The 26,992-nt window shown below is 32.9% G+C and overlaps 2 protein-coding genes across 2 annotated transcripts; both read right to left on the reverse strand.

Moving 5' to 3' along the window:
- Positions 1-2,171: 2,171 nt before the first annotated feature.
- Positions 2,172-8,048, reverse strand: LOC132162199 (uncharacterized). Its single transcript, XM_088511069.1, has 8 exons — positions 7,973-8,048; positions 5,100-5,656; positions 4,910-5,024; positions 4,734-4,810; positions 4,575-4,614; positions 3,551-3,602; positions 3,342-3,411; positions 2,172-2,345 (listed from the first exon to the last, which is right to left on the reverse strand). The coding sequence occupies exons 1-8, from the start codon at positions 8,046-8,048 to the stop codon at positions 2,172-2,174; spliced, it is 1,161 nt and encodes a 386-aa protein (XP_088367195.1).
- Positions 8,049-12,581: 4,533 nt separating this feature from the next.
- LOC132161965 (myb family transcription factor PHL5-like) lies at positions 12,582-16,348 on the reverse strand. The gene is made up of 7 exons (XM_059572192.2): positions 15,680-16,348; positions 15,383-15,599; positions 15,189-15,265; positions 15,040-15,079; positions 13,932-13,986; positions 13,706-13,775; positions 12,582-13,089 (listed from the first exon to the last, which is right to left on the reverse strand). The coding sequence occupies exons 1-7, from the start codon at positions 16,289-16,291 to the stop codon at positions 12,883-12,885; spliced, it is 1,278 nt and encodes a 425-aa protein (XP_059428175.1). The 5' UTR covers positions 16,292-16,348; the 3' UTR covers positions 12,582-12,882.
- Between the last annotated feature and the right edge of the window lie 10,644 nt (positions 16,349-26,992).

Below are 26,992 nucleotides of genomic sequence, written 5' to 3' on the forward strand. Positions count from 1 at the left end.
TAACTTATATATATATATATATATATAAATAAGTTATATACCATATTTTTATTTATCCTAGTTTTAACTAATATTTGAATATATATATATTTTTTAAAAAAAAACAATGATCGATGCAATAATTAGTTTGAACTTAAAATTATCACATTAACATTGTGCGATATTTATAAGATAAAAATGTAATTTAATTTTTAACATTACTCTTTAAAGTAAATCATCGAATCCAATGCCATTAAATATTAATTACATTGAAAATTTCCAGTTCAATAATGTTCCTCGTATAACCCATATATCCACATCCACAGGTTTACTTAACATACAAATTGTACTACATAGATCGACAGTACAGCTTTTTTTTTAAGGTTGATGGAGTTATATATATAGTAGTACATCACGACCAAAACATGAAAATAGTGATCGTACATTAAAATTCTGAGTGAATAAAAGTTGTGGTACAGGTAGGGAAAACAAAGATGGAGCAGTAGTAACTTGTACGACCTTGCCAAGGGATGAGATTCCAAGAGGGGGAATTGAAATGATGGGAATCACAACGATAAACAAGTTTAATATTTATTAAAAAAGAGCTCCACAAGATGCTGTTCCATAACAATTCAAGTACAATGAATTTCTTTTTTCTTTTACTCCATCTATTTATTTAATACTAACAATTCACGATGGCTGATTAACTTATGATGATTCAATTAATTTTTGGGTTAAATACTTAATATTCTTTAGGGTTTTATTTCTTTATTTCGTCCATTGACCGTTAGTTGACTTAACGGAAGTCCATGTCACTAACATGTAGACCAATTAAAATTCAACACTTGGCATAAGTGGCTACGTCATTAGTTCATCACTGATGACGTGGCCACTTAATTAAATTTTTTATTTTATTTTTTTTTAAATTTAAAAATATATATATTTCAAAAAAAACAAAAAATTAGAGTGGCCGGTCATTTGGGGGTGGCCGAGCCACCCCCTTGGCTCCATGGGGTGGCCGAGCAACCCCCAGTACCCATTGGGGGTGGTTTCGACCACCCCCTTGGCATCTTGGGGGTGACCGAGCCACCCTCATTCGGCTAGATGGGCCACCCGAAATTTTTTTCCTTTTTTAAAAAATATATATGTTTTTTAATTTTGTTTTAAAAAAATAAAAAATTTAATTAAGTGTCCACGTCATCACTAATGATGTGACTACTTATACCATGTGTCAAATTTTAATTGGTCCACGTGTCAATGACATGGACTTCTGTTAAGTTAGCTAACGGTCAATGGATGGAATGACCAATTTAGTCTTTATTAAAACTACATGTACCTTTTGTGATAAAAATTAAACCCTAAAGGAGAAAAAATAAAGAAATGAAACCCTATGGGGTATTAGGTATTTAACCCTTAATTTTTTATTATCAGTTTAAATTTTCGAAATAAATAGTAATTTATTAACAATGTTTTTTTAACAGCTTCGAGTGGTTGTTGTTGTTACCTTGCAAGAGTTTGGATAGGATTACTCATATTTTTTTTGTTGTATTGATACTTAAACCGCTTTTTGTGGCCCCCTTATTGAAATGACCCGCACTACAATTTTCTACTTGTTTTGATGCATTTTATGACTTATTTTCTACTTTTTACTTGTATTTCTTTCACTATAATTCTTTCTTTGGGTTTGTTGTTATAAGGGAGCTCACATCTTTTTCAGTATTTTAATTTTTGTATCCCTTTCCTTATTCGCTTAAAAAAAAAAAAAAAAAAAGAGATTTCAATTTAACTCCAATTGTCTTTTTCTTTAATGATTATGAGTAATACTACGTATTTCACCCATTTATTAATTAGACCCATGTCACATCCATCAACATTGTGTGTTTTAAGGATTTTTTTTTTTTTTTTAACAAAAAAACTAGTATAAATTAATTTTGGTAGATTTTCCCAAAAATCAATTGATGAACATAATCACAACCTAGGGATTCAAACTCTTCGCCATATCATATGCCACGTCACCATAAACGACCGTTAATCTATGTCATTTAATTTATAAAACATAAAAACAAAATCGTTATCGGTCTCAGTTTTATTGGGCCTTTGACCCATTTTTCTAAGTCCATTAACCCAATTAAGGACCATCATCCTAGGCGTTACAATAAAATATATATTCCAAGGAATAATTAGTTGTGGTATCAAAACCTAAGCATTCTAGGAACTTGTTCGTTGGTCGTTCTGGGACAAGAGTTGTGAAGAGTCTTTGTCTTGATCAACAGGCTCTTCTTATATCTATTCTGTTGTTGCTGGTCAAACATAATCTTGAGCTTCCTCAATTCTTCATCAATCGTTGACTGTAAATTTTGCTGAAGCTGAGTAAACAATGGTAGATATGTCAGCTCAATATATAAAGAGGCCAAGAAAGTTGGCCAATTTATTAAAAAAAAAAAAAAGGAAAGAGAGAAGACGATATTTTAAAATAGCTCATACAATGAATGCTAAAATTAAATTCTTTAATTTAATCATATCTATTTAAAAATATATTCTAAAAAAAATAAGACACACATGGAAGCACAATATGCAATTTAGGGCTGGCAATTTAACCCGCAATTCGAGAACCCAACACGTAATTTTAGAGTTAGGGTTTAGGTTAAACGGGTTCGGGTCCGTTTATGACCTGTTCAATAAACGTGTCGTGTTCGAATTTGACATAAACGGGTTCACTGGTTAACTGGGTTCACGGGTTGATATGTTTATACAATTTATTTATTTTTTAAAATTTTTATTTTTATTTTTTTGAAGTAAATTTTAAGTTTAATTTAATTTGGTGTTAACAATTTAATTCATGATCCTACAAACCCAACACGAACACGACACATAGTTTTAGGGTTATGATTTAGGTTAAACGGGTTTGTGTCATAAACATGTTCGTTTTTGACTTGTTTAATAAATGTATTGTGTTTGGGTTGGCGGGTTAACACGAACCAGACATGTGAACCCATTTTACCAGCCTCAAATTATACGTGCTGTTGCCATCAACATACACAGAAAGAGAAATGCTTTTTTTTTTTTTTTAAAAAAAAAAAAAGCAAAATCAAAAACAAAAATTGCCACATTTATGATCCATCTCCGTGTATATATATATATATATATATATATATATATATATATATATATATATTAAATTAACCGTTAGATCTGTATGGGAGATGGACCATTCCATAGATGTACATGTAGCAGGTCTCTAATGAAAAAATTTAAAAATTTAGAACCCTAGCTACTTAAGTGGGACAAGTACTGAATAATGACTTCTTTTTTCTTTTTCTTTTTTGAAAAAAGAAATGTAAAGAAATAAGGGCATATTGAACCTGTAATTGTTGATGAAGACGCCTCTCAACTTCAAGTTGCAGTCGCATAGCCTCCTTCATTTGCATACTTCTGCAAGTAGAAAGAAAAATATCAAATTAAAGAAAGATGGAATATTAGGTAAATGCTATTAATTAATATTACAAAGAAAAAAGCTAATTTCTTTGATGGCAATATATCAAAATAATGATGGAGTAATCAAGACTTTTACATTTCCTTGGGGAGCTGAGATATGCCATTTGCACTATTTCTCTCAGATTTCTCTGCAATATATTGAGATGGATAGCGATATCAAAGCTTAATTAGCAAGGCAATAATTGTGCATGACAAATTTGAGAAAGTAAATGAAAATTATGAGTAGTATATAGCACAAAACTGAACTAAAGTTGTCGATCTCAGACAAGAAAAATATCAAACAGAACAGGAAATAGTTAACCATGGATGTTATGTCACACACAAAAAAAAAAAAAAAAAGGAGTTAAACTTTGTATTTCTGTCTGATGCAAAACTATAGTAGAGTGAATTGAGGCCGGACAAATAAGAAAAATACAATCAGAATAAAATAAGACAATTAATTCAAACTAATATAACACAATTAAGGAAAAAAAATATCAGCATTTGATAATGTTGCATATATGGCAAGAGATTCTGATATCGAGCCAATTATAACGTAAAGTATCTAAAATATTCCAACATTGCACTTCAAACTTAAGGCGGTAGTGATGAAACCATCTGTAGTTTAGAGATTATAAGATCATGGAGATGTCATGGTGAATGGGACTTGGTAAACAGATCAACAAGCTAATCAGAGGAAGCAATGGAGCACAATATGTTTGGCGCGCTCATGAAAAATATCATTGCAAGAAATATGTATATGGCCCCCTCACAATAACTAGGATCAATTTAGTAATTTTTCCTTATATTAACGAGAAATTAGACTCATATGAAATTATGCCTAGCTAGAAGTAATTCCCATTTGTCCCTTTGATATACACTTGCTGTCAACTTTGATCTCATAGTTCATATCATCCTAGCCAAATGTTTGTTCATTTATTACAATTTTCCTTTCTGTTATTACTAAAAACCTCAAAGAAACGTAGCTAGGCAAATGTTTGTTCATCACAACTTTCCTTGAAACCTCACATGTTTTCTAAGGAAAATGAGAATTTTTTAGTCTGATGAAAATAGAACATTAAGATTATCGCTTCCAAATCATTCAATAAAAAAAGACATACCCTGTAAAGATTCTGGCATGTGCCGTGCAGTTCGATATTTCTATAAGATAGTCATGGGAAAGAAGAAAAAATCAGATATATATATATATATATATATATATATATATGTCAGAAACACAGTTTCAAAATGACATCTGTGGAGGAAAGAATTACTTATACCTGCAAATGACTTTTCACATGTAATATGGTCAATAAATTTGAGTTCATCAGCTTCAGTATTGCTTTTGGTGTTGCCTCTATGATTTTTGATTAATAAATGAAAGGGATAATTAAATCAATAAATCATACGTATTCTTTTTTTTCTAAATCAGCAAAGTTGATATAAAATTACTTACTCTCAGCACCACCCAGGAGATCCACAGTCTTGACGAATTGGTCATGAAGATCTTCAGTCCATCTGATTCGTTTTTTATTTGATGGAGTTGGCCTGGATGATGAACTGTCACAAACCTGCAGTTTGGAAATGAAAAATTAAAGATCCAAAAAAAAAAAAAAAAAAATTAAGAATGGAAGGCAAAAGATTACATTAAGACCCGGATGATTTGCATCAGAAGGAACCGAAAGTTGCTGCTTCTTGACCAAGGCATCATTCTCACCAAGCAATAACATGTTGTGGGCATAGGGAAAAGGCTTGTTGATCATATTGTTGCATGGAATTTTATTGGGCTTCTCTGAGGAAGAAAAGCATTGGCTGCTGCAGAAGTGAGATTTCACAAGTGATTGCAAGGTGTCTCTGAAGTCAAAGTTGGAGCCAGCTTTCTCAGATGAATGATCAATGGAAAAGTTATGCTGTGAAGATTGAGAGACTAAGATGTTGTTTGAATCATGAGTGGGAAATTGTGAGCACAAAGGAGGAAAATTGGCAACTTGATGCTCATCATGTTGTCGAAGATGATCCATGTAATAATTAGTTCCAGCAGCATGAAAGGCTGAGGCTGGCGATTCATCAAAAGTTTCAAAGATATGCTGCTCTGAAACTCCCATGTACTTCAATGGCGGTTCAGTGCAATAAAGTTGGGAATAATCATCCATGTTTTTGTCGAACTCGTGCTTGGAAATTAATCTTCTCACTTCATTTAGAGCTGACAAAACCAAAATCTTGTTGAATAACACCCAACAACCGCTTCTGATCAATGTCCTCCTCTCTCTCTCTCTCTCTCTTATATTCTGATTCAAAATTGTAATGAAAGGCGACCGGTGTTTTTTCTCTCTGACTTTTTTCCTTTAACATTTTCTTAAGCTTTACTCTTTATGACACCATATGTAACATTTTCTGTACTCATACTGAGCACACACCCACATGTACGCCGGTTGTAATTCTCTATTGTAAATGTCGGTGTGTATTTGGGTAAAGCAGGCCCGTGGGTATTTAATTTGATGAAATTGCTTTTTCTTTTTCTTTTTTTTTAAAACAAGAAAAAATAAGTATTACAATTTTTTTTTAGGTGTGACAATTCGCATTAGCATATCAGGTTTGCGTCGTGTATGGGTATAAGTATAAGATTACATAGGTTAATTAACCTTAACCCAATAATATTATGTTGGCTTCGTGTCGAACTTACGAGTCGTGTTAAAAATTGCCAAACTTTATAACGCTTATCGGATTCAGGTCGATCGTGTCGAAGCATAGGTATAAAACTATATAGGTTAACCTTAACCCAACCCATTTAATCAAATGGGTAAAATCGTTTTACTTTAACTCATTAATTTCATATTAGATTCGTGTTAAATTTGCGAGCCGGGTCAAAAATTGTCCACACTAATATTTTCCTACAAGATTGCTAAGGGTGGGCAGATTAACCGTTTACCACCTACCGATTGCCACCGAACCGTCATCGATTGACAACCGACTTCCGGCAGTCGGTATGCAGATAAAAAAGTGTTTCGATTCTGTATGCGGTAGAAAAAAAAAAAAATTGTTAGAGTTAACCGACAATTAACCGAGTTAATCTATTTTTCAAGTAAATTTTTAATTTTATATGGTAGGCTTCCTTATTGTGTGTTGTCCAATTGATTTGTAGTTGTCCTTTTGGTCTGTGTTCGATGAAATTACTTTTTATTTTCATTTATAGAGCATACAATTTACTAATTTTGTAGTTACGATAAAAAAATTGATAAATCTTCATATAAAAACTTGTAACCGACTAATCAATTAACTGAAAAAATTGAAAATATTTCTTATCGGCTTTCACAAACGGTAGGCAAAAATGCCTCTATCGAACTGACTGAACATATACCCACCCTTAAAGATTGCAAATTGCAAACGGAATTATATGAATTAAATCATCAAATCCAACGTCACCACTTCAGAAAATTCCATCCACATTTTGGATCAATGATAAATAAGGGCGGCTGATTTCTATATTCCACATGTTGCAAAGATAATATCTATCTCTTCATAATCGAACTTATATTTAAAAAGGAACCATGCATCTATATATGCATGTATCGGATCCTGATTCAGGCCTCTATACATAAAGCATGGCCACGCTTACTTAATTTATTCGTTATACTATGCATAAATCCACTGTCCACATTCTCAATCTTATAGATGTATGTATGTGACTCTAAATCAGGCCCTATACATTAAGCATGCATGGCCACGCTTAGTCATGTACTTCTTTATGATGATCTTTTTTGAGATTCTCTTTATTTTAGGATATTGCCACATAGAAACCCAATAAACCTTGCTTCTTCTTTTTTTTTAAAAGGTAAACCTTGCTAATTAAGTATCAAATATAACATTGAACATCAATATTAATTTCATGGTCTAAAATTTATTGAACATTTTGATGAATGATATGACATGTGCTAGTCTAGGTACACTCCTCTCAATTTAGTTGTATTTTATGAATAATACTTCACTAACTTTGGTGTTTTGGCATCATCGAAATGGTCAAGTTTAAACCGACCCATGTTAAAATATTAAGATTAAATCTTCAAGATAACAATCATTAGTACATTTGTCACATTAGCAGAGCTAGAATTTTCGTTCACAGGTCCCAAATGGGTAGCTCAATCGGTTGAGGACCACGCCTCATGAAGCGAATGTCGCTAAGTCAAATCTCTCTTCCCCCTTTCCTTCCTCTTCTCCTCTTGAGAGAAGATTTTTTCTCCTCTTTTGAAACCAATCCACCTCCTTAATGAGGGCCTCCCACCACCTTTGTGCAGGTTTTTCCGGGGAGGAGGGAGAGTTTTCTCCTTCCTCCCCTTTTCCCCTCTTTGTTATTGGTCTTCTTTTTTGTCTTTCTTTTTGGCCACAGAGTAGCAGCACCGTCATTCGTCCTTCATTAGCCTTCCATCGTCGTCATCTGGCCATGCTCAACCCCCAGTCGTCGCGCCGTTCATAGTTCTACGGTGGATCTTAGATCCGAATCTCTTCAAGTTCGATCTGTCACCTTCCGTTCCTACAAAGCTTCGACGCGCCACTCCACTGTGTTCATCAACCTTCCAGCTTTCCGTCACTGCCGCCATTTTCTTGTTCCGGCCACCACGTATCGGCGCATGGTGGTCAAGCGCCAGCGCGTGTCCTTCAAGCTACTGCTAGAAGCTCTCCTGCAGGTCTCCATCCGCTCCGTTTGAGTTTTTTGCTGAGGGTTCTTTGCCTTCTTTATTGTATTTTGCTTTGTTTTCTATCGTGTATTTTTGGTTGTTGTGTTTTGTTGTGGGTTTTTATCTCCCTGAGTTACTCTAGATTGATCTTTTTGTAGAGATTGCTTCATCAACTGGAGATCGGTTCTCCCCTACAACAAATCCAAATAGGAATTCAGTGCCTCTCCTTCAACAGCTTCCTTTCGAAAGGTGCTATTGCTTCAAATCTAGTCAGATCGTTGGCTTGCTCAAAACACCATTTTGTTGGTGCCATTTCTTGGTCTGTTGACCAAGATCCAGGGGACCGGGCCATTTTTTGTCCCATTTCTTATTTGTTTTTATTTCCTGCATTGTATTGTTGTTTTGGGTTTGTTGTTGGAGAACCCAAACCTTTTTCGGTTTTTTGATTCCTTGTACCCTATCCTTATTTGCTCAAAAAAAATAAAAAATAAAAAATAAAAATTGGTTCACATGAGACGAGATAAAAGATTGAGTCGAACAAAAATTTATTAAAAATATTAAATAATATAACTAATAAATTTAATAACAACCAATTCAATGAAATTTAATAATCATTTAAAACATATAAATATAACTTATTTTTCATGCCTAACGTTAATTTATTCAGTTGCCTTTGATGGGTTTTCATATTTTGAAATTGCTGCATGATTTTTTCATTACTGATAGTCTTAAATATATCATTATGTAATCAAATTAACAATCATTCGTCCACCGGTTCAACTGTGTAATCAATTTGTAATAAGAATATTCATTATTGAAAAAAGTATTTCAACAGTTATTGCCACAACATGTAGAATCAATATATGCCAATCTCATCAATGAATGAACTGATTAATTGAAACACAATATCGTTTTTCATCTCTACCATCTTCTTAACAAATTGTCCAATCATTTTGAGTGTTGTAAATTCTTCACTAGAATGCATGTCAAAGATGTATATTTCAAGCTGGTTGTCCAAGGTGATAAGTAGAAGTGCTAAAAAAATTATTCAGGATTATATTTATTAGAAAATGCAAAAAATAAAGGCAAAATTTCACACTTTTCATTGGGATGGATAATTCAGTAAGGGTGTAAACCCGGTCCTGATTTTTTGTTTATTGGCCAAAACCAGGAACAAGAACCGGGGTAACCGATTTTTCAGTTTTGAAAACCGGTTAACCGATTATACAATAATCGGCCAGTTACAGTCAGTACCCGGTTATCCGAACCGGGTAACCGGTTTTTTTAATTTTTTAACATTTTGGGCTTATTTTAGGTATTAGGCCTATTTTTTGGGCTTATTTTAGGTATTGGGCCTAACTTTTAGGCTTAATTTAACCATTTTATGCCCCATTTAAAAAAAATAAAATAAAAAAAAATTCAAAAATATTAATTTATATACTAAATTCAAAAATATAGAAGTGATTTACAAAATATATATATATATATACCCTGTTATAACCAGGTATTTAAAAACCTCAAAACTGGTAACCGGAATTGAGCGCCCCCGATTACTGGATTTTCCCAACTAGTTTCAAATCGGTTTTCCGATATTTTTTACACCCCTATAATTCAGCAATTTATAGGTTTTTTTTGAAATGAATACAACTTGCTACTTTCGTTAATGGTTTTGTGCTTTCCTTTGCTTTTGTATCCCTGGATGAGTTAGATTTCCATTAAGAATGAAAGAAAGAAAGAAAACAGCTATGGCGGCAAATGACGACATTGGTACTAAGAAGCTGAATGGAGATGGCAGGGAATGACGACACTGAAGCAATAAAGAAAGAATGATCACATGATTACCAGATGATTTGGCTATTTCTAAAACAGGACAAATCTCATGATTATCCTTTTTTTTTTTTTTTTTTGGCTTCACATATGATGCCAAGATGTTTTGTTTTGTTTTTTTGTTTTGGCTTCACATATGATGCCAAGATTCTCTAAATATTTTTTTCTAAAAATAAAAAAAAATAAAAATAAAAATCGTTGGATATCGATTGCTAATACTCTTAGATCTTGCAATCGTTTAATGGACAAGCATAATAAATAAATAAATAAATAATGTAGTGGACTTTGTATGATGGGGCCTGAGAGTTCCAACAGTGGGTCAACGGTAGGTAGGGTTATACCTACGTATCTAGTTACTATATATTTTCTTAATTTTAGGATTGCAGTCGAGTCAACTGAGTTGATTATTAAAAGTTTAGGATTAGTTTGTTTAATTTTGTATCGAGCAAGAGTTAAGCTCTTGTCATCATCAAGCTATATACAAGTAATTCTTTTTTTTTTTTTTTTCAAATAAATTCCAACATGTTCATAAGTGGTGAAGACAATTTATATTAAAGTTGATACCCTAGCGATGGATTGGTCCTAGAAGTGATCGATCGGTGATACTGATAGACACAACGTGTATTTAATAAGTCCAAAACTTGCAGAAACAATTGAAGGGTTATTTAAGGTGCATTTAGGGAACCCTAATGATCATTTGGTCAGTTAAAGCTCCTAGAAAATGTCCAAAGAGGGAGGAAGAAAAGGGTGACATTTCTTGAAATTTTAATTGTTGAAAGCCCCAAGAGGTAAATCTCTCAACCTAATCTAGGGTTTCATTCATTTTACTCCATATGCGTAATTGTGTGTGAGGAGGGTATTATTGAGAATTAGGAGAGGTAATTTGGAGGAAAAACGTTTATGCCGAGTTGGCAAAAATTCGGCAAACATCAAAAATTGAAAAATACTAAAGTCGTAAAGTTGGGAGTTGGAATTCATTTCATTAGAATTTTCATGTCTCAAATATTAATAATTGTTTTGATACCGAGGAAATCACGAATGACGTGATGGATAAGGATGATAAATTGTTATCCTTAGTGAGCGAAAAAAAGAAAAAGAAAAAGAAAAAAAAAAAAAGGAAACTTCACTTTGGCACCCTGAACTTCCACCCAATTTTACAAACCCCCTGAACTTTCAAATCTCTCATTTTGAACCCTTGAACTTTTAATTACTCTCAATTAGAATCCTTCCATTAATTTTAGCCGTTAAAAATACAAAAAAAAACAAAGAGACCAAAATGTCGTTGATTTTCATTTTAAAAAAAATAAAAAAAAAACGTTTTGAAAGTTGAAATTTTATACAAAAGTCAATGGTATAAACGTCATGTAACGTTTAAAATCTGACGGAGGGGTCCACATTAAGAGTAATTGAAAGTTCAGAGATCCAAAATGAGAGATTTGAAAGTTCATGGGGGGTTTGTAAAATCGGATAGAAGTTCATGGGGTCAAAGTGAAGTTTCTCAAAAAAAAAAAAAAAAAAAACAGTTGAAATACTGTCAGTATAATATGATAAAGATGCAAATTATGATCAAGTTTGTTAAGGCTTAATTTGTTGGAAATTAAGGAATTGAAACAAGGTCCAATGACTACAATGAAATGTTTGCTCTAAATTGTGAGGGTCGATTACATGATGTCTTAGAAGGGAAATGCAAATTCAAAAAAATTTCTCTAGTTTTTTTTTTTTTTTGATAAGTAAAGGGGGAGGAGAGTTAAATTTCTCACTAGTTCTTCTCATAGAAAAATTAAAAATTAAAAATTAAAAAATTAAAAAAAAAAAAAAAAATTGTTCACCTTCTATTGTGCACGGTTCCTGAGAACATGGTGACACCATGGGATCAAAGACAGGATTTGAGACATGCTTCATTAATAATCAACCTTGAGGATAAGATTGTCGTGAAGGGCTAAGGAATGTTAGAAAACCCAATATTTCCAATTTATTTTGTGATTACATTTTTATTTATGTCCTGATTTATTTTATGTTATGGACTTTATTTCCTTGATTTCCTTTTATGTTGTCAAACATATATATATATATAGGACACAAATTTCCTTGAAATTAGTTTTGAGGAAATTTCCTTCTACCTACTCTAATACGTGACAAGTGTCATTCAACATTTTGGGTTTTTAAAAAAATAATGTTTGGATTCCTAGATTAGTAAAATAACAATAAATGATTGTTAAAATATTAAAGAAAATATATAAGATATAACAGTTGGTACTTATTAGACTAGGTTGAAGGAAATTTCCTCCAAACAATTTCTGTACATATATGACTTATAGACTAGATTTGAAACAGAAAATCAGTATTGTATTTACTGTCCAAATTTGGCTTTAAATCTTTCTTGAGCAACTTATCGAAATAAAAATTCTCCAACTTCTCATAAACAGTTTCGAAGTTATTTTTTCACCATGCATTTGCATCAGAAATCTCACATTTTGTTACATTATTAGCTCAAAGGAGAATTTAGATCCAATTCCAGTCGGGTTCCCTGAGTAAATTTTTGTTTACTTCATTTACAAAAGGACATGAAAGTAGACAATTCATTAGACAACATTATTCTTACAACAAGACAAGAACTCTAAAGGAACATCAAAAGAACAATGCTGAGATATTTGTGCACGGGTTATGCGCAATGGATATGAAGCATTTCTTTGCAGAAGTTCATTGTGGATGAGTGCACTCACATGCACATTTCATAACTAGAGATTGGCTGAATTCACTTTGAAGGATTAAGCAAATACACTGCTGTTCTTAATTAGGCCTCTGCAAAATTCTTGTATCCTGTTTGCAGGAACCTCATGACTTGTTAACTGCTGATATGCAAAAGACCCCAAAGCTTTCCAGGTGACTGTATATATATGGAAAAGATCAAATGGGGTGCTTTGAGGAGCTAACTTATCTTTGATGGGAAGTTGGAATTTCCATAACCTTCAGAAATTGAAACCTCAACATCTTTAAGGCTTATTGATGGTTCAGCAGGGGAAGTATCCAATTTGTGATTCTTGAAGAGGCCACTGGTTGTTTTCTGTTGCTCGTCAAACATCATTTTGAGTTGCCTCCCTTGTTCTTCAATTCGTAGCTGTAAATTTCTCTGAACCTGCCCCAAAAAATGAACATATGAATAATATTTTGAGTGAAAGTTTACACATGTTCCCTGGGTTGCATCCCTTACCCTTTCTGTCTATGAAATTTTCTAGTCAATCAGCAGAGTCATCATTCTAGGAAACTATTTTTTGGCATGTGATTTTATATTGTTGCTATGTTAGATAATTTTACTAGAACAGATTTAAGAAACTAAATTACTTTCCACTAAAGAAAGTCTCACTTCCAAGTGGATACTTTCACTTTCTAACGTAGCAGTAAAAGTTACTATTGAATCCAAAATTCAATGGTGATTTATCCAAAATCCAATCCTTAGCTGATGTAGTGTGTGCAGATAAAAGTTCAAGTTCCTAAATAGTTCTTTCAGTAATTGATGGGAAGTTGATCATCTTGTGGAAGATAAATGTAAAAGCAAACAACAACAAAATGTCATTATCACCTTGGAAGAGAAATTATTGGTGAAGGATAGCTGAAACTACATTTATACATTGAAAAAGGAAACAAATGTAGAAAGAAAGGACCATGTGGGAAAGTCCTCAAACAAGAGGATATATATATAGACATAAACTAAATTACTATCTGATATGAATAAGAAGAGCCCATGAGTGCACCTCTAATTGTTCATGAAGACGCCTCTGGACATCTAACTGCACTTGCAGTGCCTCTCTGATTTGCAAGCCACTGCCAGACAGTTCACAAGGTGGTGTCACACTAAAGCTCTTAAGTGTACATAGCAATGAAGATGAAAAGGAAAATTAAATTAAATACCAATTTTAAAGAGATTTTTTTTTTTTTAATAGAATGACTAAAAGATAGGATGAGATTCATGAACTTTACGTTTTAACATCAAGCTGGGGCGCATTATTCATGCTGTTTCTTTTCTCTAATTTTCCTGCAATACAAACACAATCAAGTCATTATAATCTTATTGAGAGATGAGTACAGTAAATTGACAAAGTTAGCAAAGCTAAACAAACACTTTGTGCATCACCAAAAGTGATAATGCAACAAAAATTGCTGCTGATGACACCAAGAATGATAGTTTCCTTCGCATGAAAACTCCGCAAAACTAGAACTGCTAAGGTCCTATAGACGGGGGCTTAGGCCTGTTTGGGATTGTGGTAAACAGCTTAAAAAGTACTTTTTAAGCTGTATCAAACAAAAGCTGGCATGTTTAGTAAAAAATTTTAAAAGTACTTTTTTGACTTTTTTTATTCTAAAAATTGCCAAAACGCACTTTTGGCAAAACCTTAAAAGTGAAGCTTTTGCCAAAAAACGTTTTTTGACTTAAAAGCTCTATTTCTCAAATACAATCCCAAACAACACCTTTAGACAAGCTATGTCTACCCCCATCATAATAAAAATGAACATAGACAAATGTAGATAGACAGCACAGTTGATGTAGTGGATCCTATATGAATTTTCAGACACTACCTCAAACTAAGTAACTGAAAATCTAGTGCATGTCTGTTGAACATGGATTTATAGAACCTGAAGACAAGTTCTTAAAATAAATTTAGTGTCGGTTGAACCTGATGTAAATTTAGTTCTAAGGACAAAAACTATTACAGTCACTTTGCATGGATGATGTTGGTCTGTTCATTTCAGGGTATTAACCAAACAAACATGACACGTGAAGGATCCTTTTGTGATGACTAGTGCCAAGCTAGTTGTTGTAATAGAAGGCAAAGAGGGGAAAAGATAACCAGTAGCATGAATACAATTACAAATTACTGTAGAGAAAAAGGAAAAAAAAAAAAAAGGAATCTCCAGTAGACCTCATGAATCAGAGCAGAGTGACACTCTTTCTTATACACAGTGCAAAGCAAAATCATAATTACTCCACTTTTCTGAATAATATATAAAAGAGTTCAACCAGCTAAGAGTAGAGGAATCAAACACAAGAAATCACTCAGATAAATACAACGATTAAAACAACAATCACCTTCTATTGAGTCTGGCATGTATTTTGCAATTCGGTATTTCTACAACATAAGAAAGGGGACAAAGAAAATGAATCAAGATCTGTGCAGGGAAAATAAAACCAGGTTGGTTACAAGCAACATCTAAACTTGTTAAGAAAAACTTTAATACCTGGAGATGACTTTTCACGTGAAAAATGGTCAATCCATCTGAGTCCATCAGCTTCAGTATTGCCTTTGGCGTTGCCTCTACAGTCAATCATTAGAGAAATTGTCAGAAAACGATGGTTTTCTTTTCTTTTCTTTTTTTTTTTTTTTTTTTCCTTTTTTTGAATATTTTGACAAATCCTTTATCAAATTACTTACTCTCAGCACCCCCAAGGCGACTAACACACTCAACAAACTTCTCATGAAGATCCTGAGTCCACCTTATTCTTGTTTTACTTGAGAGTGCTGCACTGGTTGAAGCAGAGTTGCCAGAAGTAACAGATACACTGTCAGCAGAAAATCTTGGAGACTGCTTCTCTTGCTGAGAGGAGAAGCTCAGCTGTGGAAGCTGGGAATTATATGAATTGCAATTACCCTGCAAAAGTTCCTACCCCTAATCAGCATGATTTATGCTAAACTTGAATTAATGCATCTAGAGAATTAAAAAGTACATACCATATGATCCTGATTTCCTTTAAAAGGTATCAAAAGGTGCCCCCCACCATAGATTGTATCATCATCATCACCAGGCAACTTATTTTGTTCATGTGGAAGAAGAAGCTTACACCCAGATGATGAAATTTTATTGGACTTTTCAGAAGATCCATAGTATTGATTACTAGAGAACTGGGATTTCACTATTGCCTGAAGGGTGTTTCTCAAATCAAAGTTGTAGCCAGCTTGGTTTGCTGAATCAGTGGAAAACTCTTCTCCAGAAGATTGATAGGAAGGCAACTGAGAATCATAAGCCCTGGAAAATTGGGAGCATAAAGAGGGATTATTCTCAGGTGGTTGACATTCATACTGTGGAAATCCCATGCACTGTTCGGTTGCATAAAAGGCAGAAGCTGGTGATTCAAAGCGGCTCATAATGGTGGTGGTGGATGATTTTGTAGGCACATTATATTGCTGCTGTGATCCTCCCTCCATGGGAACACAAGTTCCCATCTGCCAAGGTTGTCTGAATCCAATTAATTGGGAAGAAGAAGAAGAAGTACAATCATTGGTGATCAGTACTCCATAGTTCTGATTAACTGGTTCTCTGCAATCTATCTTATGGGTGTTCATCTACAGATGATGATGATGATGATGATCAAGGCTAACAAGAATAGCAAAGAGGGAGCTGATTTCTACTCAACCTTCCTGTCTACCATCCAAAACTAGATCAAATTTTTTTCTTTTCATATAGTTTTCAGAAAGCAAAAGCCACACGCAAAGTAAGCGCAAAATGGAAAAGGGTAGAAGAGATGCAGATTAGATGGGTAAACAACAACAACAACAACAGTAGTGGTGAATTATATTCTGAAAAACTTGAGGTGTAAGATATGAATATGATTGTATAAAAGCACTATGCAAGGCCTTTATTTATTCCCATAATGGATAGGAATGAAACAATGATCCATATTTGACATAACCAAAGCCTAAAACGAGTATAAAAATAGAAATACCTCCAAATAAATTAACAGAAGCTTGTCCTTACATAAAATCAATAGGAATGTTAGCTGTGTCTCCATCATCAAGGAAAACAAAAAAGAAAAATTCTAAAATATCAAAGTTGTATATGTGTCTCAAGAAGTTAAAAGAATTTCCATAGTATTGGTAATTCATCATCTAAATATTGGAGAATAGTGTTATGGGCATCTCTAGCTTACTAATCTAATCTGAGATACGGGCATAAATTCCCTATATATCTATAATTATTCCTATATCTTGGATTCTGTTGAAGTCAATTTAGCCACCATAGAAGATGGTATAAATTTTAAAAAAACTAGATCTTTTCTCTCACAAGAGATACGAATCATCATCTCTTCCCTTGACATTGCATCTTGCAAAGTGGTTATATGAAATTACCAGAAAAGTTCATGAATGTTGTTGTACTGCACAAATCTAAAAGCACAGTGGAATTTGTACTATATTATAAGATTCTTAACATGTTGAGAAAATGATGAATAGATATAAAGATTACTAATTCCATCCACACCAGTGACCTATCAAACAAATATTAAACTAATATATCGGGTAGATATATTGATCAAAGATCTATTATATATATTACTATAGATCAAGAATCTAGATGGGGGTTTCTAAAACCAGAACACTATAAATATGTTTAAACTAATTAAACCTAGTATGGGACATAATATATAACTTATGATTCAACAATTTGAGTATATATATGTAGATCTATACGGCTTTTCTTATCCCAACCATTCTCATACCAATTACGTTGGTGTACTACTTGTTAGAATATTAATTAAATGATTAAATTCATCATTTTTTAGTAATTTAAGTAAGCTTTTAGAGATAAGTGATTCATGAGTTTAATTATCTCCTAACCCTAATAGTGCATAAATTAAGCACAATAACGTATCGATCACTCAACAACATTTGGATCTATTATTCTAAGTCGTATGTTTAACCCGTTTTACCAAACAAAAACTCAAAATCGGTGTAAGCTAAATTAAGAAAATATTTTTTTAAAAAAAAAAAAAGCATCCTTAATAATTGTTTTGATTAGAAAATTAAGAAAATTAGAACATCTTTAAAGGCAATATATTCATTTCATTTCAGTCAAATCGAATCATCACAAAGAAAATTTGAATAAAAGCAGCCATCACTCAATAGAGACAGGAAAAACAACAAACAAACAAAACAAGACAACATAAAATAGAAAGGCCACCTCGATCGCATTTGCAGTAATTCTCTGAAATGCATCTGATTTAGGTAAAAAGTCAAGATGTGTGCATGCGAATCTTTAAACGGCCTATAATACTATTCTAAATGAGGATGATGATATCAGCCCAAATATCAAAACATTATGGTCTTTCTTAGTAATGAATACAATTGTTTTGTTTTATATCATATTATATTCTTGTCTTGCCTGCATGTCTTTGTCAGAAGAAGTGCTGGAATCAAATGCTTTTTAGTGTTTTAGGCGGAAAGCTTGATTCCAGACTAAATTTTCAGCCCCTTGTGGATGACAAGAAGAATATTTTGGGGTTTTTCTTTTTTTTTTTTAGTTTTAAATTAGTTAAAGGTATTGTAATGCTTGCTTGAATTCAAATTGTTCGCCTATATACCGATTGTGACATGCATACCAATATACCATTAGATATGGACTTTGTTATGCTGACCCCAAATATAATACCAATTTCTTTGTCTGACTTGGTCATTAATTAAATTTGTATATATGGAATTTTTTTTAAGGCTATATAGCCTATATTCTTATGGTTTTAGGGTGTATTTAAGATTATAGAGTTCGAGAAAAAAAAGACTATCTTTTTCAATTTTGTTAGTACCCTTCATTAGGGTTTGGTATGTGTGAAAAGACGGTTACAGTTAATGGTTATTAGCTAAAACCGTTAACCGCAACTGCCTAGGCGGTTAGTAAAATCGGATAATCAATTGCTAACGGACGCACCGCTAACAGCTTTTTAAAAGAAAAAAAAAAAAAAAAAAAAAAAAAAAACCAAAACAACGTTGTTTCAATAGTTAACCGCACCACCCTAGGCGATTAGCGGTTTTTTCTAATGGCCTTCAAAAGCAGTTCTGCAGGTAGCGGTTAGCGATGAGTTATTGCTATTTCAGCCCTAGGGTTTGGCATTAAAATGGGTGAAAAATGCCCAACATGCAAATTTTTTATTTGAAATATCCAAAATATCTCTATTTTAGGAGTTACAATGTCGCATTTATGCTTCAAATAAAAAAAAAATAATAATAAAAATAAAAAATAAAAAAAAACGAGAGAGAGAGAGAGTGAGAGATCATATGGGGGCCAAAACTGACTAACCCTGGATGGCTAAGCTAAGGGATAGTTCGGTCACTCGAAAAAATAAAATTCAAGAGGTGGCCAAACAACTCCCGCCTTACACTCCTATCCATTTTTTTTTTATTGAAGAATAATTGGGGCGTTCACATAAAAAATTTGTACGTGTAAATCAAGTGTGCAAGTTTTTGTCCATTTTTAACGTCAAATACTAATGGAAGGAAGGTAGCAATTGAAAAGAAATAATAATTTAAGGGAATCAATTGTCACAAAATGGTACATGTCAATTCAAAAGGGATAAATAAGTGTATTTTATCTTTCTTTTCTTATGATATGAAATCCCCAGTTGAGTGTGCTATCTCTTGGAATTATATATTTCCTACCAAATTACCAATCCTTGTTGAGAGTCCATCCCCACATGCAGAAACAACAAATCTTGGGGAAGGTGGCTACCAAAAAGGTTGGCACTTATTCAAACACAGGCCAAATGCTTCATCAGCTACCAGACAGATCTCTTGGACATACACTATAATAAGACTCAAAATATATTTAAATTCCTCCGTCTCTACCATTATTTGTTTGCATAAACAAAGGATTAGAGTTTGGCTTGATCTGTTAAACTCTCAGGCTTCTACATGAGTCCCAATTGAAACCATGTTGTAAGAACTAATTGCAAGTTAGAGAATAAAGAATTGTTAATATGTTGACAGAATCTATAGAGTGCGTTCGGGTGCTATTTCGTAGACTAAAATTGAGATTTTAAACCAAATCGTAAAAGATGAATCGTTTGAAAGCGTGTTTTCTTAAACATTGCTAGTTAAAAACATAGAAAAATCTATGTTTTTGAGTTGCAGGCAAATGGGTGCGATGTTTTTAAAAAACACACAATTTTAAAAGTTTAGTTACATTTTTAAGAATCACACGTTTTGAAATCTCAAACAGAAACAGACCACAAGTTAAATTCTCGAAAGCTTATACTGATAGAAAATTGTGAACACATAACCTTTGCTTGATACAATGTTAGAACATTGGTTGTCCTAAAAGTTTAAGCTGATAGAAACTAGTAAAAGTTAAATTGCAATTTTAAAGGTCAAGCTGTGTTTTTAAGAATCACACGTTTTGAAATCTCAAACACAAACGACGGACCACATATTAAATTCTCAAAAGCTTATGCTGATAAGAAATGTGAACACATAACCTTAATTTGCTTGATACAATGTTAAATCATTGGTTGTCTTAAAAGTTTAAGCAGAAAGAAAATAGAAAATAGTAAATTTAATTATTTAATTAATTAATATTCTAACGGTCTAAATGGTAGTTTAGTGATCTAGCTAGGAAAACAAAACAAAAAACAAAATTAATGACAATTTACAATTCATATTCCTTTGGTTGATGATTAACTGAAAGCTTGGTGCTTGTGGAGACTGACAAGGACACTGTCTGTTGAGAGGAAGATAGCCAGCATGTTTATTTCCTTTTTTGGGCAACCCCACTAGAGATTTGAGAACCTTGTTCCATGTCTTAATCAACTGATGAATTTCAAAGGCATAGAATGATGGCCTTTAAATAGAGTACAATAAAATTATACCTAAATTGATAAGAACTTCTAATTAATCCTAATACTAACTTGAAATAATTTAGTCTTAATTTAAATAATTTAATTCTAATGAGTTGGAATAGAATCCAACTCAACTATTCACCCTAATCTTATCCCCATAGAAAGATGAAACACTTTCTAGATCTCACTGCAAATATGGGCATCATATGCATGGATGCATGTTCCTTTCCAACTTATTTGCCTCTTTTTTTTTCTTTTTTTTCTTTTTTTATCAATATATAGTTAACCCTCTTAAAAATGGAGTTTTTGAATTTTTTTTTTTAAAAAAAAAAGTGAGGGATTTTTCTTCAAAATTTGAACTGGAAAAATAAAATAAAAAACCATTGGAAATGCTTTAGCCCAACTTTTTTTTTCTTCTTATTTTCCTTATTATTTTGTGAAGAGATAGGATTGTTTGCCGAAATGGATCAAATATTTACATGATAATGAGCCGAACTTAGGCATTTCGTGAAAAACATAAATTGTATTGCTGGATTTGTCTACAATATAATTAACCTCGGCTAGTTGTACGTAGGCTGTTGAATTTGTTGTAGCTTGTCAAAAAAGCCACTAAAATGAATTGAAAACAACAAGATTTGGGGAAAAACAATCGATTTGAGATGGCTATATGTAGGATGGCGAATGGTGAACAATTTTTTGGAATAAAAATTGTTGGATACTTCACTTTCCTTGACAACTTGTGTTCTTTGACTCTTTTTGGGTAGGGTTGCCCTATTTTTTTGAATTTAAAAATTAACAAAAAAAAAAATCCCATTTAGCATATAATTAGAGTTTTATTGAACAATTCAATTCAGATTCTTAGCAATTCGGCAGTAAAATGTGAGAAAGCTTTTATGAAGTCTAGATGGCCAATCCTAAAACGTGTCTGGATATATATGTGAGTCTCATAACATGATTACTAAGAATCTTATCACATTTGCTATCTGAAGTGTTAACAATAGAGATAACAGATTACTGAAAATCTCTATCCTCCATCGAACAAAATCAAATGTACTTTTGAGCAAAATATTGACAAATAATGTTGGTTCAAAATCTTTTTAACTATTTTCAAGCCAAAAAGAATCTATATATATATATATATATATATATATATATATATATATATATTGTAGCTAGGTCCAACTTTCCAAAAGTTTATTCTTCATTTTAATGTCGTTAATAGGGCCAAAAGAAAACTGACGAAATAAATCTGCATTATTTAAACCAGATGGGCATATTGGTATTATTTGAAGGATAAGAGTAAATTGGGGCATTGTTTGTTGCTACATCTTAGTTGGCATTACCATAGAAGCGACTTTTGGAACAATGAAAGGACATTTCAGCCTCTCATGCCCTACTTCCCAAGAAATTGGAAACATGTGTTATTCTTCCACTGGCCCAAATTAACAATTATCCTTTGTAGAATTCGCTTATCCTAATCTTCTCATTTGTCCATTAATTTTCTTTTGGCTAAATAGAAGTTAATAAATTTAAGTATGCATGCCGCTAGTGTGTCGGGATCAAACTCTTCATGAGATTCGTAGTTGCATTATTTATAGCTTTTTTGTTCGTAAATAAAGAATTATGAGTTCAATACATCTTGTTTAGCAGAAAGACGGTTTAAAATAACACTTAAAAAAAATGGGGAGGAAAGGAAGATATCTTCAACTTTCAAGGCTTCAATGAAAGTAAAATCCTTAATGGATTCAAGTCCGCTAAATTTATAGAGTAATGCTACAAACTTAACTTTTGTATAACTCTTGTACAACTGGGCTGATGTGAGGTGCTTATAAACCATTTGATCAATCTTTATTTAAAAACTATTACAAAACCTGCGCTATGCGCAGAATTCTTCATTATAATTTAATTTTAAAACTTAAAACGCATTTTCATTGTACTTTTTATTACATGTTAAAAAAAATCTTGCAAAAAAATGAATCACGGCTCTTTCAATAAAAGACATACTAAAGGTTATATTTAAATACAAATAAAATTCACATAATTCTGAACATTTGAAAATAAACAAAATATTTTTAATGAGTACAAAATAAAACAAACTCTTTTGATTAAGATTTAATGCAATCAAATAAATCATCTATCATATTTCAATACAAAATAAAACCTATATAATTCCAAACATTAAAAAATAATAATAAATAAATAAAAAGTAACTTCACTTTAGACCTCTGAATTACCACGCGATTTAACAAGCCCCTCCAAACTTCAAAATCTCTCAATTTGAACTCCTGAACTTTCAATTGCAGTCAATTTGAACCCATCCATCAGATTTTAAATGTATTAATATATAATAATTTGATTTATATTATGTGTTTCCTTATTTGATTCAAAAATTAATAATACTTAATTTATTGAATAATTTATATAAGGAAAACTCTTGAAATATATTTAACGCAATTAATTACGCTAATTAATGACCGGTTAAAAAATTATGCTTTAAAAAATCGGTTTAGGCTTAAAAAAAAAAAAAAAAAAAAGAGTTCATGCCACATGTCACAATTTTAAGACACTTCTGGGAGGTGTTTCGGCTATATATATACATGATAATCATAAATCCAATAGTTTATAAGCACTTCACATCAATCTAGTTGTACAAGAATTGTCTCTAAGGAGTGGCTCAATTGGCTAGGGACCACGCCTCATGAAGTAGAGGTCACTAGTTCGAATCTCCCTCTTATGCGGACATGTGAAAAAAAAAGTTGTACAAGAATTATATAAAAGCAACTTTATAGTATTGTTCAAATTTATATGAATGACGTCATTAGCAAATCTTGCTTATGTTACATCCATTATGGACCTTAGATTGTGCACCCACTAAAGCAAGAATAAATTCCACAATTTGACTATATGTATATACATATGTGAGAATAGGATCCTTCCTATTTCACTTGAAATGGAGATGAAATATGTTATGGTTCAGATTTTGTCTTATTTTATTTAACGGGCGTACATGATGCCACACAATTTAAAAATTTTAAATAACGTGACAACACATTATTCACCATTTTTTTTTTTTTTTTGAGAAAAACATAACATTTCATTCAATAATACCACGAGCATAAAACTCTTACATCACAGAGCAAAGCTCTAAAACAACCATAGCATAAAGCTACAAGATTATTAGGTTTAGTACAAGATTCGAGACCAATCTACTAACACATGACTAAAATCAGATTTAATACTAAATCTGTGACAGACAGACTCAACCAAATGCATGGAGCAATTATTCCTCGACCCTGAGAGCGGAAAGACTCTCATGCCGAAATATTATCACCATTTAATAACATATACATCACTAGATGGAATGAAATTAAACCCATTGGCTCTATAAATCGAAATTGAGTCATACTACTCTCAATACTGACAAACGTCATGTGTTTTAAGTGAATTTTTTTTTTTTTTTTTTTTTTGGCCTTTTGCAAATGACCGACATTAAAAGCTATTGAAAATACGTCACGTCAACTAATACGATACGAATGTGATAAATAAGTGTGAATGGCATCCTCGCTCTTACAAATTTACTAAATATGTAGGGACAACATAAGTTGAGTAGATCGACTATACCCACTATCAAGCCGACAGGGACTTAGAATTGTGCTCACTATTATTCTTGATAGAATTTCATGGATGGCATTTCCAACAATTCCGCTTAAAGGGATAGTTGGTTGATAATGGATGGGAGAGGCCATGACATAAAACATTCCAAGCATGTGCCAAATTTACATAGTTTAAGAATAATTACAAGTACATATGATGAGACTGCTTGGTTGCCAAGTTGCAGGAAATAAGCACCACCACAGTCCACGGCCCTATCCGGTTGTGCTTTATTGAGTTATTTTGAGTCTGAATTGAGAGATGGGAGAATATTGGGATGCGGTTCCTTCTTCATCCCAAAAGACATTGTGTTCATACCTATGATGTTCTTTATTCTCTTTTGTCTTTCTTAATTACAAATCTATCTTTTTTATAAATTAATGGGAAAATTACAGTTTACCCCCCCAAAGTTGTCAGCGATTTGCAATTCCGCCTCCAAAGTTTCAATTTTTGCAATCCACCCCCCTAAAGTTTCAATTTTTTGCAATTCAGGCAATCCGTCAGTCAAAGCGGCTTTGACTGACGGAACAGTGATCATGTGCGCCACACGTGATCACTGTTAGCCTTTTTGTACCCAAAATACCCCCATGCTTTTCCATCACGCACGCACGCCCAACCCATGTGACCCATGCCCAACCCAACTCACGCCCAAAATACCCCCATGCTGGAGTTCGTTGAATCCCTAAAACCTGGCTTTGAACTTGGTTGGCTTTGCTTAGATCTGGCTTGTCTGTGGGAGGAGAACAAGGTGTGGGGCAAGCACATGGAAGAGGACAAGGCGTGGGGCAACGCGTTAGCTTTCTGGGATGCTCTCATCTCCCAACATCTTTCTTTGAGCTTAGACTTAATTAACCAATCCAAATGCAGCACATGGTTTTCCTGAAGATCTGTATGCCACCAACAAACAAAACATACAAGCAACAAATTGACTTGTGCGATCCCTTTAGGAAGACTGTCAACAAAATGAATAATTAAAATTTGAATTAATTTTGTAGAAAATGACATTCAAAGTTTGAATTAATTTAGTGTTAAAGGGGACTTTGTCTTTGAACGCCAAAGGGGGCAGAGGAGGAGATTTCGATCTGTTGCAGGAGATTCCGTCATTTGGGTTCTCCATCTTGTTGCAGGTAAAGGCAAATTTTCGAGCAATGACCCATCAACGAACTCTGGCGAAGGAGCAGCATCAAATGACGCCGTTTGCTGTGGGTAAGGTGTGGGTGAGGGCATTTTGGGTACAAAAAGGCCAACAGTGATCACGTGTGGCGCACATGATCACTGTTCTGTCAGTCAAAGCGGCTTTGACTGACGGATTGCCTGAATTGCAAAAAATTGAAACTTTAGGGGGGTGGATTGCAAAAATTGAAACTTTGGAGGCGGAATTGCAAATCGCTGACAACTTTAGGGGGGTAAAGTGTAATTTTCCCTAAATTAATATACACAATATCAATGTCAAACCCTTTGACATTGTAAATTTTGTTTGTCTTTTGAAAAATACTTTGAGTACTATAATTTGTATTAGAAACTCAAGAAACAGTTTATAATTGGTGAAACTTTTTGCTCACTAAATAAATTTTTTGCTTAGTTGTTTCACCAATTAGGAATTATCATGTCAGTTTAGTGTTCCTAGTTGTGACACCCTAGCTAGATGGATACTGCCCATATTTTTTTTCAAAGGAAGAAAGGGAAATAGTTACCGGGGAAGTCTTTTTCCACCCCTAACACTAATTGAAAAGAGGACTGGGAGAATGATTGAAAATTCCTCCAAACACTAAGTAGGAAACGGCTCATTTTGTAATTTAGTGTGCACGGAAATTTATACATCTAGATATCTTCAAAGCAATCCAATTCTTCAGAAGAAGTTGATATATGAAATAATAGAACTGGCCCATTCCGAGAAGAGGTGAAGCTTATTGATAGCGAGGATGGTTAGCAGTGAACCACTCTCGAGAGGATCAAGGAGGAGCTACTCAAAGAGGAGGCCAAATTGACTGCAAACAAGGTTGCATGAGTTTTACAGGTATTAACTTCTATGGGAGAGTTTTTTTGGAGCAAGTAGCTATGATATTATCATTGTGGTCACTAATGATTGAAGAGCAGTAGCAAAGAGGAGTAGAATGGAAACAAGAAGAGTATCCTCTTCATTTTATTTGAAATAGAGAACATTCATGCAGTGTAAAATGTTGGGTAATATTGTAAATTTTATTCTTCAACTTTAATATTAAGACAATATTACCCCCTCATTTTACACTAAGGGGTGCGTTTGGGATTGCGAGTTCTCAATAATAATTTGCGTTTTTAAAAGATATAGCAAAAAGTAAGGCGTTTGATATTGCGATTTAAAAAATATTTAATCTAAAATAGGAAAAAAAATGCAATTTCTAAGCAGGTTAGGGGGTACTTATTTGAAAATGCGTGAATTTAAACCCAAATCACAATCTCGCATAACAAATATTTGATAAAAAAAATTTTAATATGTTTTACCAAACGTCTTTGTAATTTTTAAAAGTAGTAATTTCAAAAATGCAATTTAAAAAAAAAAAAAAAAAATCACACTTATTGAAATCGTAATTTTAAACCGACCATAAATTGATAATCTCTATTTCAAATGAAATGGAGACGATCTTATTCTATGGAAACAGATCATCTCCATGGAGAGGAGTCAATCTCTAACTTTAGAAGGAAAGTGAAAGTAATATTGTCATTTCATTTTCTTTGAAGTTTGAACAATATTATCCCTCTAGAATAAGCAATCGGTTCCTCTCTATATCCTTCTTCGGGTGGAATGGGCCCATAT

This window comes from Corylus avellana, chromosome 10, assembly GCF_965113065.1.
Source record: "Corylus avellana chromosome 10, dhCorAvel1.hap1.2, whole genome shotgun sequence".
Lineage (NCBI taxonomy): Eukaryota > Viridiplantae > Streptophyta > Magnoliopsida > Fagales > Betulaceae > Corylus > Corylus avellana.